Consider the following 14,454-nt stretch of genomic DNA (forward strand, 5'->3'; position numbering starts at 1 on the left):
CTCCATGACATCCTGAGAGAAACTTTCTATAAAAACTTGGAGACTTCTTTGACTATACCTAGAGCTCCAAGAAAATTAGACACTCTTTATAAGGTGATCTCTATTCCGGGTTTCTACAAATCACAACTTCCCCATGAGTCCTTACTAGTGGAGTCCACACTCAAAAAGTCAGCGGGTTCTAGTGTCTACGCCTCAGTCCTTCCTGGCAGAGAAGGGAAGACAATGGACAAATTTGGTAAACGGTTATACCAAAATTCTATGCTGGCTAACCGTTCCAATAATTATGCTTTTTATTTTTCCTTCTACCTTAAGCATTTAATCCAACAGTTGTCTTCCCTCCAGAAATACCTTCCGCAGCGTAAGGTCCACTTGTTCCAGCAGTATACATCCAGTCTCCTTCAACTTAGGAAGTTCATGGTACGGTCCATCTATGATACCTTTGAACTGACCTCCAGGGCTACTGCCATGGCAGTTGCCATGCGCCGCCTAGCTTGGCTTCGGGTCTCGGAGCTTGATGTAAACCACCAAGACCGGCTTGCTAATGCTCCTTGCTTGGGGGACGAGCTGTTTGGTGAATCCTTGGACACCGCCACACAGAAATTATCTGCCCACAAGACCCGATGAGATACACTGCTGAAAAATAAAAAGAAGCCTCCACCAACTCGCCCTTTTCGTCAGCATACGGCTTACCAACGTCGTTATTCTGTCAGACCTCTTCATCCTCCTCAGAATCAACCTAGGAGGCAATGCCAGCAGCATGTGACGCCATACTTCAAACAGCTACACTGGTTGCCGATGGAAGCTCGTGTAAAGTTTAAATTCGCCTGCCTCTGTTTTAAAGTTTTCTACGGTCTAACCCCTAAATACATCACTGACCTATTCTCCTTCTCAGCCAACAAACACAAGAAAAGCTCCCACTCGCACTTCATTTCTCCCCCGGTTAGAGGATGCAAACTAAAAAAACACCATGAGCATCTTCTCTCACATCAGGCACTCCTATTGCCCACCACTTATGAGGTATTCAGGAAACGCCTCTATTGCCCACCACTTATGAGGTATTCAGGAAACGCCTCAAAACTCACCTATTCCTGAAATACCTAGACAGCTGACCCACTTCCCTCCTTCCCCTCTCTTGCCCTTTCTCCCCATTGTTCCCACATCCCTTAAGTTAACTCAACTTGTATGTCAACTCAACTTGTCTTCTACCCACTAATCTTCTGTAAACCGCATAGAACTTAACGGTATTGCGGTATATAAACTGTTATTATTATTATTATCACCAACAGGCTCGCCAACCACAACAGCAACCTGTAAAACCAGCTGCTCCGCCCAAATCCACCCAGCCTTTTTGACTTGCTTCTCAGGGATATAGCCTGTCTCCTTCCATCTTCTCCTCTTCCTCAGCCTATCGGAGGTCGTCTACACATCTTTCTCACCCGTTGGGAACTCATCACCTCAGATCAATGGGCTCTAAACATCATTTGTCACGGGTATTCTATCAACTTTCAGACTCTTCCTCCAGACAATCCTCCAAAAGAGTCTGCTTCCAACTTCTCTTAGTCCTCCCTCCTTCTTCAGGAGGTCCAATCTCTTCTTCTTCTTCTGAACGCTATAGAGGAAGTTCCTATTGATCAGAGGGGGCAGGGATTTTACTCCCGTTATTTTCTGGTTCCCAAAAAGACGGGGGATCTCAGACCTATCTTGGATCTCAGAGAACTCAACAAATGCTTAGTCAGGTAAAAGTTCAAAATGCTTTCTCTGGCCACGCTTTATCCCCTTCTCACTCAAAACGACTGGCTATGTTCCCTCGACCTCAAAGAGGCATACACTCACATACCTATCCATAAGAACTCCAGAAGGTATTTCAGATTCATCAACGTCATTATCAATACAAGGTGTTACCCTTCGGCCTTGCCTCTTCTCCAAGGGTATTCACCAAGTGTCTGATAGTAGTGGCTGCCTTTCTCAGATCTCACAGTTTTCAGGTCTTCCCCTACCTGGACGACTGGCTAATCAAGGCTCCTTCATCTCAGCAGGTGGTTCAGGACACCAACCACACCATCTCATTCCTTCAAATTCTTGGTTTCGAGATCAATTACCCGAAGTCGCATCTCCTTCCCTCTCAGCGACTACAATTCATTGGAGCGGTCTTCGACACCATCCTCATGAGGGCATTTCTTCCCTTCGATCGTCTACAGACTTTGCTCCACCTCTATCATCAGGTGCTCCTTCAAACCTCCATTCCAGCCCGCCAGTTGATGGTTTTGTTAGGCCACATGGCCTCCACGGTGCACGTCACTCCCCTTGCTCATCTTCACCTCCGGACTCCTCAATGGACCTTGGTCACTCAATGGTCCCAGGCGACAGATCCTCTTTCACGTCACATATCTGTAACATCGTCACTTCGTCAATCTCTGCAATGGTGGTCGACCTCCTCCAATCTTTCCAGAGGTCTTCTCTTCCATCTGCCTCATCACTCCATGATCATCACCACCGATGCTTCCCCGTATGCCTGGGGGGCACACATGGACCACCTTCGCACCCAAGGTCTGTGGACGATCCAGGAACGTGCTCATCACATCAATTTCCTGGAACTCAGGGCAATGTTTTATGCTCTCAAAGCGTTTCACCATCTTCTCTACCCTCAGGTTCTGCTTCTGTGCACAGACAATCAAGGAGCCATGTATTACATCAACAAGCAAGGCGGAACGGGCTCTCGCCTCTTATGTTAGGAGGCCCAAAAGATTTGGTCCTGGGCGACTGCTCGCAGTATCTTTCTGAAGGCGGTGTACATTCAGAGCGAACAGAACTCCTTAGCAGACCATCTCAGCAGGATCCTTCAGCCTCAAGAATGGACCCTCGACCCTGCCACTCTCTGGTCCGTTTTTGCTCAGTGGGGCACGCCTCAGGTGGACCTCTTTGCAGCTCCCCACAATCATCAGCTGCCCCTCTTCTGTTCCAGAATCTACTCCCCTCATCGTCTGACACCAGATGCCTTTCTCCTCAATTGGACGGACAGGTTTCTTTATGCCTTTCCTCCCCTTCCTCTCATGTTGCGGACATTGTTCAAGCTTCAGAGGGAGAAAGCCACCACGATTCTCATTGCTCCATGGTGGCCTTGGCAACATTGGTTCTCCCTTCTACTTCAGCTCAGTTCCAGGGAATCCATACTGCTGCCACTATTTCCTACTCTACTTACTCAACATCAGCAGTCTCTTCTTCATCCCAACCTGTCATCCCTCCACCTGACAGCTTGGTTTCTCTCGGCTTAACCGCTGCTTCTGCATCTCTCTCGCAGCCTGTTCGTGCCATTCTGGATGCCTCCAGGAAACCGTCCACTATTCACTGTTACCAGCAAAAGTGGACTCGCTTTTCTTCCTGGTGTCTTCTTCATCATCATAATCCCACTTCACCACCGGTGGAACAACTGTTGGATTACTTGCTTTCTTTATCAGACTCCGGCCTCAAGTCTACATTAATCAGAGTTCACCTCAGTGCCATTACTGCTTTTCATGAGCCCGTTCATGGAAAACCCCTCACGGCTCATCCTCTAGTCACCAGGTTCATGAGAGGCCTTTTCAATGTGAGACCACCTCTTAAGCCTCCTTCCATTACATTGGATCTTAATGTGGTTTTCTTCTCTCTCATGAAACCTCCTTTCGAACCGTTGGCCACAACTCATCTCAAATTTCTCACTTGGAAAGTAGTCTTCCTTATTGCCCTCACCTCTGCCAGGAGGGTTAGTGAGCTCCATGCACTAGTGGCTGATCCACCTTTCACGGTTTTTCACCATGACAAGGTGGTTCTACATACACATCCAAAGTTTCTCCCTAAGGTTGTATCTGATTTTCACCTCAACCAGTCCATTGTCTTGCCTGTATTTTTCCCGAAACCTCATTCTCATCCTGGAGAACAGGCTTTACATACTTTGGACTGTAAGCGTGCTTTGGCTTACTATTTAGACCGCATTAAGCCTCACAGATCATCTTCCCAACTTTTTCTATCTTTTGATCCCAATAAGTTGGGTCATCCTGTTTCTAAACGCATGTTATCGAATTGGCTTGCTGCTTGCGTCTCGTACTGTTATGCTAAGACCGGTCTGCCCCTGGAAGGTTCTTTCACGGCCCATAAATTTCGAGCTGTAGCTTTCCTCAGATCGACTCCTATTGAGGAAATCTGCAAGGCTGCTACTTGGTCCTCAGTTCATACTTTCACATCTCATTATTGTCTGGATGCATTCTCGGGGATGGACACTTCGGCCAATCTGTTTTACAAAATTTATTTTCCTAATGGCTAATTTTCCCTCCATCCTTTTTTTTGTTAGCTTGGAGGTCACCCATCAGTTAAGAATATGTTGCCTGCTTGTCCTGGGATAAAGCACAGTTACTTACCGTAACAGGTGTTATCCAGGGACAGCAGGCAGATATTCTTATGTCCCACCCACCTCCCCGGGTTGGCTTCTTAGCTGGCTTATCCTAACTGGGGACCGCGTGCCTCCGTCGGGCGGGAAGGCACTCGCGCATGCGCGGTGCGGCCTAGCTAGAACTTTCTAAGTTCTTAGAGTGCAATCACTCTAAAATTGTCTGTTGGTGCCGTCACCCATCAGTTAAGAATATCTGCCTGCTGTCCCTGGATAACACCTGTTACGGTAAGTAACTGTGCTTTCTAGTATTTTCACTCTGCCCATCTCCCTGCCTTAATCATCTCACCATTCTATGATACCCTTCCCCTATGTTCAGGAAGTGGGGAAAAAGAGAGATCCATGGTGCATCTCTCCCACTTCCTCTACTGCCACATCCAACATTTCTCTCTCTCTCATCCCCCGGATCGTGTGCAGCATTTTTCACCACTGCCCACCAGCCCCATGCCCAACATTTCTCCTATCACCCCTCTCCAGCACCATACTACACCTCTCCCTCCATCACTATGTACAACATCTCTCCCCCTTGCATCCCCTTCAGTCTGTCCCTCTGTTCCCTCTCCACCACCATATCCAACATTTCTCCCTCATCCTTCTCTTCCCCATGTATCTCTACATCACTCCTCTCTATGCCCAACAATTTTCCTCTTTCTTCCTTTCTCCATGTGCACCATCTTTCCCTATCATTCACACACTTCTTCCCAACAATTCTCCTATTCCTCCCCCCTCCTATGTCCCAAGTTAGTTCCCCCTTCCTCCCTCCCTTGTGTTCAAAGTTCATGCTCTTCCCCCTGTGTCCTGAGTTCGTACCCCCCTTCCCTGCCTTCCAGTCTTTGTCCCAAATTCGTGCCCCTCCATGTCCCAACATACTCCTTCCCGGGCTGCTCAGCTGGGTTGCTCCTTCTTGCCTTCAGCTGTTTGCAGGGATGCGGGCAGCGGCTTTTGCACGCTGCATGTGAATGACTTGCAAACCTTCCTTCATACATCAGCTCTGACATCAGAGAGATTGCTTCCAAAACAGCCACCTGCAATGTGCAAGTGCTGCTGCCTGTATCCCTGCAAAAAAATAAAAAATAATAAAAATGCGGTTGAAGGCAGGAAAGAGCAGCCAACCTCGAAGGAGGACTGTTGAGGTAACTGGGATCACCGGCTGACCCGGAAGGCTTCCCTTCAACATCAGAGGGAAACCTTTCAGGTTGGCTTCAGCAGAAGGGGGCATGCAGCTGGAGAGCAGGAAGGAGGCCTGTTTACAAATGTGATTTCTGGTGGTGGTGAATGGCAGTGGCTCCACATTAGTGAGGAAGGGGGCAGGAAACCCACGCAGTGCCGTGTACCCCATTAATAAGAGGTTAATGGCAGTAAGAAGCAAAAGGGGTACTTTCATCTGCAGGGACAAAGTTTTTCACTGTTCTCGGCGGTGAAAAGTTTTGTTCTTGTGTCTGCATCAAGTCAGGCCTTGGTGTCTCCGTAGCTGCTGACAAACCGCAGCCCACTGCAGCTCGCTGCTGTATTAGTTCACCATGTCATTCTCTAAATTTATCCTGCATTTTAAGGTATAGTGCAGTAGGTGCTAAACACCAGTCAATTTTTTTAATGTTGGGGGAAGGAGAGATGTAGCTAGACTACTAGGGATAATGGTTTTAATATACAGGAGAGGGGGACACCAGACTATTGGAGATTAAAGGGGTTTATACAGAAAGCTATGTTGGGGGCAGGGGCTTTGGTGAGGGGTGCAGCTTCTGCATTTTTTAAAATGCCCCCATTCCTTTCAGTGCCCAAGTTGATTGTGCTTACATACTTATGGGGGGGGGGGAGAATATTTTAGCAATTGGCTGCAGATTGCTGCTGCATTTTTAAGGTGGCATTAATTTTGTTTGCTTATTGATTACTGTATTGCTGCAGTATAACTGAACTTTTGTTGTAGAAGCCATTCGCTTTGCCATTAGAACATGACTATATCACATGGCTTTCTGCAGAGAGATGATCAGCTCTGAGCTGCTGTGCTTGACTCGTCCTCCTTATCAGTGGCAAAATATGCTCTTTTTTTGGGGGGCGGGGGTTAAACCGGTGATAGGTTTCAATAGACAACATTGATTATGCATATAATCGCTCACCTCCCTAAGTTGCATTACTTGAACGATTGAATAGAGAAGATTGCCTGGGAAAGGCCATACGTGCTCAGCAATGTTTTTACACTTTGCTCCAGTAGAGCTGTTTGACTTAGCAGTGTGCTGTATCAGCCATTTGTGTGCCTGATCCAAACCTGCTTTTTAAAGAACCCCTATAAAAGGTTATTGAGGCTTTATAGCTTTAGTGTCAATCTTATGAAACTAACAGCCTAGATTAGACTAGTGTGTAAAGTTCTTGTATTGCTTGTGAAATGTAAGGCATTCTTTGCAGCTGGGTGAATATTGCTGTATGATTTTTATATTAACATGTTTGTTCTTTTTCTCTACAGGGCAAATTTATTAGGATTAATTTTGATGTCAATGGTTACATTGTTGGAGCCAACATTGAAACTTGTATCCTTTATTACTAAGCTTGAAAGTAAATTTATTGTGATTTGTTTACCATCTTAAGTTACTTAAGGCAGTGTACTTCAAGAATAAGTTAGACACAGGAAACAGACAAAACAGTAAAAATACATAACAGTACCCATGGCATATACTATTCAATGTGTAAATACATTACATTATCTTGATAATACATAAGTAGCAATGGAACATATAGACAACTGGAATTGGAAAATCAGAGTGAGTAAGAAATTTGCAAGTGGAGTCGGAAAAGCTGTATGAAAACGATCTGAGTAACAGTGGATAAGCAAGTCCTGTAATATCGTGTTTCCCCAAAAATAAGAGTGTCATTAATTTTGGGTCAAAAAATGTATTAGGGCTTATTTTCAGGGAATGTCATTCTGGTGGCTCCAGATTGTCCTCATAGACCATAGTATGCAGATCTAATGTATCTGCAAAGAGGTCGCAGCTAGAGAATGATGTGGGGCCAAATTTTTCCCTGTCTCTGAGTTTTGTCGCTGTCCTTGTCCCTGCCCCATTCTTGTAAGCTCTGCCTTAACCACATAAACCTTGAACACTTATGATTTTAAAGTGTTTTGAGGTTTGTGCAGATGAGGACAGAGTTTGCAGGAATGGGGAAAAATGTGTCCCCGTGTCATTCTCTAGTCGCAGCCTAGACCACACATGGAGTCTGGTGTCCATGGAGGATCTGGGTCACTTTGCTCTTATGCCATGGCTCTTGAGCGCACAACCTTAGAACATACAGGATATTCTTCCCTAGTTATTGATACTCTAAGGCGTGGAAGGCCTTCCAACTTTGGTGTGCCCAGGATCAGGTGAACCCTTATTCAGCTCGGATCTCACTAGTTCTCGCCTTTCTTCAGACTAGTTTGGATAAAGGCCTCATTGTGGCTTCTCTTCAGGTCCATGTGGTCGAGCTTTGTTTTAGATCCCGGGAGCGTTGGTCCTACTTGGCGTCTCATCCTGATGTTGCTAGATTCTTGAAGGGGACTCTTTGTATCATACTGCCGGTTAAGCATCCTTTCCCTTTCTGGGATCTTAACTTGGTGTTGTCTAGCCTTACCAAGGCTCCTTGTGAGCCTCTTTGAGATGCTTTCCTCTTGGACTTGACGCTCAAGACTGTTTTTCTGGTTGCCATTACTTCGGCACATCATATGTTGGAATTCCCTTCAGACGGTTCCTTCCTGTGGAAGGTAGTTTTGGCTTTCCATGTTAATCAGGAAGTGTTTGCCTGCCTTTCAACTGACAAGCTCCAAAATATTTCTTCCTCCACAATAATACGGCTCGTGACGTATTTGAATGTTTCTATCATGTCCCCCCTTTCCCTGCGCTTTTCGAGAGAATATAAGCGCAGCTTGCTCAAACGTTCTTCATATGGGAGATTCTTTAGTCCTGCGACCATCCTAGTGGCCATTCGCTGAATCGACTCCATTCTCTTCACATCCTTTTGATAATGTGGCCTCCAAAACTGAACACAGTACTCCAAGTGAGGTCTCACCATTGATCTGTACAACGGCAGTAGCACTTCAGGCTTACGACTTGTAAAGCTCCTTCTGATGCAGCCCAGTATTTGTCTAGCTTTTGCTGTTGCTTTTTCCACCTGATTCGCAGCTTTCATATCTTCCCGGATGATTACTCCTAAGTCCTGTTCTGCTGCAGTTCTGGTTAGGTTTTCACCATTAAGGGTGTATGTTCTGCGTGGATTTCTGCTACCAAGGTGCATAACCTTACATTTTTTGGCATTAAAATTCAGTTAAGTACTGGACCATTGTTCTAGTAAAAGTAGGTCCTGCTCCATAGCGTCGGGCATGATTGCACTATCAGGTTCTGCTGCGCTGCCTACACTGTTGCATAGTTTAGCGTCATCGGCGAATAACGTAATTTTACCTCGAAGTCCCTGAGGCAGATTACTTACGAAGATATTGAATAGTATTGGGCCCAAGACCGAACCCTGTGGTACTCCACTGGTCACTTCTGATGTTTTTGAGGGAATACCGTTTACCATTACCCTTTGGAGTCTACCACTAAGCCAGTCTTCTACCCATGCAGTCAGTGTTTCCCCTAGGCCCATCGCGTTCATCTTGTTCAGTAACCTATGGTGTGGGACACTATCAAAAGCCTTACTGAAGTCTAAATACACGATGTCCAGGGACTCTCCCTTATCCAGTTTCTTTGTTACCCAGTCAAAGAAGATTATCAGATTGGATTGACAAGACCTTCCCTTCGTAAAGCCATGCTGGTGGGGATCCCTTAGTCCTTCGTCATCCAGAATCGTGTCCAATCTGTTTTTGATCAACGTTTCCATAAGTTTACATACAATTGATGTGAGACTCACTGGCCTGTAATTTTCGGCCTCTGACCTGCATCCCTTTTTGTGGAGCGGGATAACGTTTGCAGTTTTCCAGTCCAAGGGAACTTTTCCCTTTGTTAGGGAAAGATTAAAAAGCTCAGCTAACGGTTCTGCAAGAACATCTCTCAATTCCCGAAGTACTCTGGGGTGTAGATTATCCGGGCCCATGGCTTTGTTTACCTTTAGCTTTGATAGTTCGTAGTAGACATTGCCCGCGGTAATTGCAAAGTCCAGGAATGGGTCCTCCGAGCACCCTTTTGTCTATGGCTGAGGTCGGGATTCTGGCACTTCGCAGGTGAAGACTGAGCAGAAGTAGTTATTGAGTAGTTCTGCTTTGTCTGCGTCAATGAAGTTGCCGTCAGGTTTCCTTAGGCGCACAATACCGCTTGAGTTCTTCTTCCTATCGCTAACGTACTTAAAAAAGGATTTATCCCCCTTTTTAACATGTCTTGCCAGATTTTCTTCCATTCGGAGTTTGGCCTCCCTGACTGCCGTTTTAACATTTCTAGATTTCGCTAGATAGGTTTCTTTAGCTTCTGGCCGTTGCGAATGTTTGTAGGTTATGAATGCTTTTTTCTTTTGCTTTACTAGTTCTGAGATCTCTGCTGAGAACCACTTCGGTCTGTTTTTCCTGTGCCGTTTGCTCAAAGTTTTTATGTATATGTTGGTTGCTTTTTGCAGGGTTGATTTCAGAGCCGACCATAGCACCTCCACACTGTCTGTCGTGCTCAGGTTTTGCAGTGCTGTGTAGACACAGTCCCCCTTGCACTGAAAGTTAGCCCCTTTAAAATTTAGGACCTTGGTTGTATTTGACCTGGTGATTCCTTTCTTCAGATGGAACCACACCAGGTTGTGGTCACTGGATGCCAAAGCTTCTCCTACTGACACCTCTGTGACACTGTCCCCGTTGGTGAGGAGCAGGTCAAGGATCGCCTAATCCCTGGTGAGTTCTAGTACCATCTGTTTGAGATGTGCTCCTCGTATGGAGGCTAGTAGCCTCTTACTGTCACTTGTTGTAGATGTTAGATGATGTTAGATTAGCGATTCATGCAAAGACTTTGTATAGAATAAAAATAACTTTTCGCAAGATTTTGGAATTCATTACCTCAGGATATTAGAGTGGAATGTGATTTATGTAAAATTTCAACTCTTATTTGAAAACTTCGTAGAATTGAGTTCTGTATTTTGAATGTTCTCTTATGTGTTTAATTTTTGAAGAGCACTTTTTCAAAACTCAGTCCATATTTTATTCATCAAGGCAAGATTCATTTATTGTACATTACTCCTATGCCAAAACTCATAGACTGAATGGGCTTTGGCACAGGAATAAGTAATGGCAAATGATTCTTGCCTTGATGAATGAAAACAAACTGACAATATGGACAGTAAAGTTTACAAAGTACTCTTTAATTATGGTATTGGAACTTGTTTTATAATTTCTAGTTACTTATTGTATATTTAAGTTCAAACATTGTTATTAGTGACCACAGTACAAAGAATATACAATCAAACCTCGGTTTACGAGTGCATCGGTTTGCAAGTGTTTTGCAAGATGAGCAAAACATTGTCGCAAATCGTGACTCGCAAACCGAGCATTGACTCGATTTGAGAGTCCCCCAGCCTTCTAACCGGCATCGCCCTCCCCCGCAAACTGGCATCCCCCGCCTGCCAAAACTGCAAGCTTAACCCCAATGTGGCACTGGCATGCAGCACCAAGCCACAGGAAGTGCCGGTGCCTGAAGATCGTGCATGCTCAAGGCCTCTGGCTCCTGCCTTTCTCTCTGAGATTCTCAGAGAGAACGAGAGCCAGAAGGCCTTCAGCATGCGCAGATGCTCAAGGCACAGTTGGAGGAGAGGCACGATCTTCGGGCACCGGCACCTCCTGTGGCTTGGTGCTGCATGCCACATTGGGGTTAAGCTTGCAGTTTGGGCGGGCGAGGGATGCCGGTTTGTGGGGGAGGGCGATGCCAGTTAGAAGGCTGGGGGACTCTCAAATGAAGGCACTGTTGGTAATCCTATATAATAAAAGGCTAACTCGTGCATGCGCAGTCCTATTTGCGTGTTCCGTGCGCTGTAGGTCTGTGGCCGAAGGAGTGCGCATGTGCGCGAATACGTCACCACCCGATCGCCTCCACAAGCCGGACCGCAGCCAGACGACGTTCTCCGTTTCTCCTGTCGCCGCCGCCGATCTCCGTTTCTCCTTTGCCGCCCACCCCCTTCTCTTCCCGCGGGTCCGAATGGCGATTCAAGCAGCGTGTACATCAGTCTCCACACGCTGCTTCGGGCCCTTCTACTGCCCTGATTTGCTCTGCCGCGTCTCTGATGATGTCATCAGGGACGTGCCAGAGTAAATCAGGGCAGAAGGGCCCGAAGCAGCGTGTGGAGACTGATAAAAGCGCTGCTGGAATCACCACCTTTGTAGTCCGGCCCGCGGGAAGGGGAAGGGACAGGGGCGGGTAGAGGAAACGCTAATGCTGCTGCACAGGGAACTGGTGGGGGGGAGGGAAATGGAGGGGAAGGGAATGCTGCTTTGGATGGACAGACAGACAGAGAGAGGAAGGGAAACACAAAGAAAATAAGAAAGACACAGGGGCAGGTGCACAGGGAACTGGTGTGGGGGGAGGGGGATGGAATGCTGCTTTGGACAGACAGACAGAGGGAGGAAGGGAGACAGAAAGGAAAGAAGAAAGACACAGGGTCAGGGAGATACACAGAAAGACAGACAGGCAAAGGGGGACAGAGACAGACAGAAAGGACAGCGGGAGCCGCGTCAGGAGGGGTGAGGGGTGCGGGATGCGGCAGTGGGAACTTTTCCAATGGGTGCAACTGGGCAGCTGTCGGGAACCTCTGATCAGGGGCAGAGCAAGGTAAGAGTATCATAGGGATAAGAAGGAAGAGGGAGGATAAAAAAGGAAGGGATGCCTACTGCTGGACAGGGGGAGAAGGAAAGAGATGCTGATGGACAGGGGAGGTGAAGAAAAAAGAACGGAGGACTAATGTTGGACAGGGGGAGAAGGAAAGAGGTGCTGCTGGACAGGGGGGAGGTAAAACAAAGGGAGAAGGGCTGCTGCTGCATAAGGAGAGCAGTGAAGGGGTGGTGGTGGACACAGTGGAGGTAAAAGGAAGGGAAAATGGACAGGGGGAGCAGGCAAGGGGTGGTGATGGACAGCCAAGGAAAAAGAAAGGCAGAAAGAAAGAAAGCGGCTAAGGAGAGAGAGAGAAAAAAAGACAGACACACACACATATGTTCTAGCACCCGTTAATGTAACGGGCTTAAAGACTAGTAATCACTATATTGCTAGGGAGTCTTGGCTATTATAACTCCACAGACCAATAGAAACCAACCCACCTAACAAGGTATATATGTATTAGAGCAGTGGTTCCCAACCCTGTCCTGGAGGACCACTAGGCAAATCTCTCTCATGTATATTCATCAGGGCTATCCCAAAAACCCGACTGGCCTGGTGGTCCTGCAGGACAGGGTTGGGAACCATTGTACTAGAGAATGACATGGGGAAAAAAATTTATCACCGTTACCGCCCCGTCCCCGTGAGCTCACTCCCTGTCCCTGCTCTGTCCCTGCAAGCTCAGTCCCCGCCCTGCAAACTGTCAGATCCCATCTGCACAAGCCTCGAATAGTTATGATTTTATACTGAATTTATTTTATTAAGGTATAAAAACAGACAATATTCTGTACAATTGTCATTTTATAAACAAAAATAATATAGAGCAACAAGGATCAACAAAACCCCTGTCTCCCCTCCCTTTCACAAATATCCCCTCCACTATTGTGAAAACTGAACAAACCAAATTACTGCAGAATGATACATAGAAAAATCAAGCTAACAGAATACTGCAATCACACATGGCAGGAATAGTGTTAGAGGAGGGCAATTGCCCCCTGGTCAAAGAGAGAGCCCTAAGCCAGCTGGAAGCTAAAGAAGCACAGCCTGGGCTTTGCGATCCCCAGTTATATCTAATACCAGCTCTAGCAGGACACACATTTCAAATCTGAAATATTCTAGTCACAAAATATAAAATTTTTTTTTTTCCCTACTTTTTGTTGTCTGGTAATTTTATTCTACAAATCACATTGGTCTCGGGCTTTGGTTTTGGGTTCCTTCTGTCTTCATCATGGCATGGCTGGCTCTTGAAGGTAAAATAGGTGCAAGAGGAACTGGGGAGGAGATGCCAAGTTTGACACGGGTGTAATTTTTTTACCTCGGGGGCAAGACTTTTCACCGCTTCCACAGGGTGATAAAAGGTCTTGTCCCCATTCCTGCGGGGCGGTTAAAGATCTTGTTCCCATTCCTGCGGTAAACCAGTTGCAAATGTCTGCTGGATTTAATGCGGTGACCACGGTTTACCGCAGTAAACGGTCCTTGTGCCATTCTCTAATATGTACTTTAATATAGGACCAAAGTAACACCACCCCCCATTAACCCATTTCCATGCATACTTTCAATTCCAACCCAGTACCCCCTCCCCCAAGAGAACAGGTGAAACAAGTATCACTTGTCTCATGCTAAATTCCTTGTTCTAGGGCAGCGATTGCGAACCTATGGCACGCGTGCCAGCTGTGGCATGCGAAGGCCTTGCAGCTGTCACGCGGGAAGGTCCGCAATTAAGATATGCGGCGCGGCGGGAGGCGAGTGTGCCGGTGTCTGCTTTGCAGCTCACCTGGCAACAGGGCCGGACTGGCCATTGGGAGGACCGGGCATTGTCCCGGTGGGCCGCGGCCCATCCTCCTGTGCTGGCTGCAGTCCTGTGAGTGGATGTTTAGCCTGCCTGTCTTCCCCTTAGTATCCTATGAGCCAGGCAGTGGGTGAGGGGGAAGTGGGGGGAGGAAGAGAAGCTTCACACTGAGTCTGTCACAGGAACTCAGTGAGGCTATAGTGTGACTCCACATGTGACATCTGTAATCAGGAACAGTTCCTAGTGCTCCCATGCTAGAGAGGTGAGGATTTGGGGGGATGTTAATGTGTCTAATAATGTGCTCCTCTGTAAAAACCTCTGTATCTTCCATGGGGGACATGCTAAATTTGAGGAAATAAAAAAGCTGTTTATGATGATTGCATAGAGAAGTTCAGTAAGCTGAGAGGAGGGCTGGACTCTCTGTGAACAACCAACACACTAATCCTCTGCGCTGT

At 46.8% G+C, this 14,454-nt stretch overlaps 1 protein-coding gene across 2 annotated transcripts in view; it reads left to right on the forward strand.

Annotated features, from left to right (window-relative positions):
- The window catches only part of MYH9 (myosin heavy chain 9), an 807,001-nt gene that overhangs the window by 201,968 nt on the left and 590,579 nt on the right, over positions 1 to 14,454 (forward strand). For both annotated transcript variants that reach the window (XM_033935132.1, XM_033935133.1), the window contains exon 7: positions 6,879 to 6,942. In XM_033935132.1, the coding sequence (XP_033791023.1) occupies positions 6,879 to 6,942 (64 nt within the window). The remainder of the gene's footprint in view (positions 1 to 6,878; positions 6,943 to 14,454) is intronic.

Source organism: Geotrypetes seraphini, chromosome 2 (genome assembly GCF_902459505.1).
Source record: "Geotrypetes seraphini chromosome 2, aGeoSer1.1, whole genome shotgun sequence".
Taxonomy (NCBI): Eukaryota; Metazoa; Chordata; class Amphibia; order Gymnophiona; family Dermophiidae; genus Geotrypetes; species Geotrypetes seraphini.